Source organism: Propithecus coquereli, unplaced genomic scaffold, assembly GCF_000956105.1.
Source record: "Propithecus coquereli isolate 6110/MARCELLA unplaced genomic scaffold, Pcoq_1.0 Scaffold63, whole genome shotgun sequence".
Lineage (NCBI taxonomy): Eukaryota > Metazoa > Chordata > Mammalia > Primates > Indriidae > Propithecus > Propithecus coquereli.
Genome location: NW_012152285.1, coordinates 7231646 through 7233767, shown reverse-complemented (window position 1 = coordinate 7233767; position 2122 = coordinate 7231646). Strand labels below are relative to the sequence as shown.

Sequence of the window (2122 nt, the reverse complement as noted above, 5' to 3'; positions counted from 1 at the left end):
TTATTTTTATTATTCACTTATTATTCACTATTGTTCATCATTTTCTCAAATACTTCTTGAACACCACTGAAGATTCTGATTTAACAGATCTGAGTGGGGCCCAAGAATCTGCACTTTTAGTTTTGAACTTTTGGGAAATGCTGCTCTAAGCTATGCATGGATATCACTTTTATTAACTCATTAACAAAATGAAGATAGTGACTTTACCCACAGTTCTTTCCTACAACAGGATTAAGTAAGCAAGCCTAGATTATTACCTGCTATTTAGCATAGCCCCAGCTGGGGGAACAGGTAATGGAATACCGCCACAATTGTCACTTTACTAATGCGGTGTTTCTTAAGTTGTGGTCCTTAAACCACCTCTCTGACTTCATTTTCTACTATTCTTCTGTCCACTCATCCCAGCTATACTGCCCTTCCTTCTGTTTCTTGAATATCCCATAATCAAGGCATTTACAGTTATTCCCTCTGCCTAGAATGCTCTCCCACTTTTGGACCTTCAGCCCTCATTCACAGCCAATAATCAGTAAGAAAAAAAATCTGCACATTTTTCTGGGGAAGTGGTCTTAGTCCCTAGTAACAACAAATACTCTCTGACAACTGAGTAAGACAATCCAAACGGTACTCGCCAGCAAACCATAATGTCAGCAAAATGTTTTTATAAATCAAGCAGACACAGATTTAAACTACACAGCGTTATTGTTTTAAGTGAAAAAGCAGAAAAAGATTATTACCTCTTCTCATTAGTTTCCACTGCATCCCTGGATCTCTGTTTTGCAAATAATTTGGCCATTCTTTTAGCTTTGTTCTTTTGTCTATTGCTCATTCCTGCTCGAAATTCTGAGTCAATCAATTCAGCTGCCTGAAGAGTCTAAAGAATAAAAGAATGCTGAGTTTAAAGTTTTAAAATTAAAAGTAATACCCTAAAGTCTTAACCTCAGAAGTCTATAAATTTCAGTATATACAGATTGCTCACATTTTTTTGACACACGCATACTATCCTGCTGTGTGGCTATACCATAATTTCATTCTTTTCCTCTTTCTTTCCTATCCTTTCAATTCTCAACAGATATGCATATGCTTAACTTTTTTTAATGCCACATATGTGGCACAAATGTATGATCCTAACCCACAGAGAAGGCTTTGAAAAGGTGAGACTTCAAATAACCACAATACCAGGTAAAAGTTGTAAGAGTAAATGCCACTAAAAGAAACTGGTAATCATTATCTGCTGAAAAAGATAAAAATAATTACAGGCAAAAGTGGTTGGTCCAGCATCCTACAGTCAACTTAGCCCACATGTTCCTTTCCTCTTAACCACTCACTGCCTATACGTTTTGTCTTCTTTTCCATTCAAAGGAGACACGATAAAGACTATGGATGTTCTGCTGCAGTCTTAGTCCAGGAACCACTGGCAGTGCAGCTGTAAGGAGTCTATGGTAAGAACTAAACTTGAGCAACTTCCCCCAAGGGCCATGATTTATAAGGCCAACCAAACCTGGATCTTGCAAATTCCAAAGTGGTGTTGCCCATCCCATGTCCAACCATTCTGAGGTCTATAAGCCACTTTCTCTAATATACTTGCCCATTCGTTTTCTTATACCATGTTCAATTACCCATACTGCGATCACATTACTGCATTTTTATTCTCCTTTACTTTATTCTATTTTCTTCTTTATTTTTTATTTATATCTTATACTTCCTGTTCTACCCCATTTCCTTCTGTTCCTTTCTAGTTGTCATTATATTTCTGCCTTTTTATACTGTTTTTCCCTCCGCATCTGCCACTGTTTTTCTTGTCTGCAAAAGTTATTCATCATCACATACACCCCAACCCTAAAAAACATACTTTATAGGCTGGGTGCGGTGGCTCACGCCTGTAATCCTAGCACTCTGGGAGGCCGAGGCTGGAGGACTGCTCGTGGTCAGGAGTTCGAGACCAGCCTGAACAAGAGCGAGACCCCGTCTCTACTAAAAATAGAAATAAATTATCTGGACAACTAAAAATATATGTAGAAAAAATGAGCCGGGCGTGGTGGCACATGCTTGTAGTCCCAGCTACTTGGGAGGCTGAGGCAGAAGGATTGCTTGAGCCCAGGAGTTTGAGGTTGCTGTGAGCTAG

At 38.9% G+C, this 2122-nt stretch overlaps 1 protein-coding gene across 1 annotated transcript in view; it reads right to left on the bottom strand.

The window, feature by feature from the left end:
• Window positions 1-2122, bottom strand: part of BTAF1 (BTAF1 RNA polymerase II, B-TFIID transcription factor-associated, 170kDa) — a 106183-nt gene that overhangs the window by 65923 nt on the left and 38138 nt on the right. Inside the window, exons 6-7 of the mRNA XM_012659664.1 lie at window positions 735-871; window positions 208-220 (exon numbers count right to left, since the gene is read on the bottom strand). Coding sequence (XP_012515118.1) covers window positions 208-220; window positions 735-871 — 150 coding nt within the window. The remainder of the gene's footprint in view (window positions 1-207; window positions 221-734; window positions 872-2122) is intronic.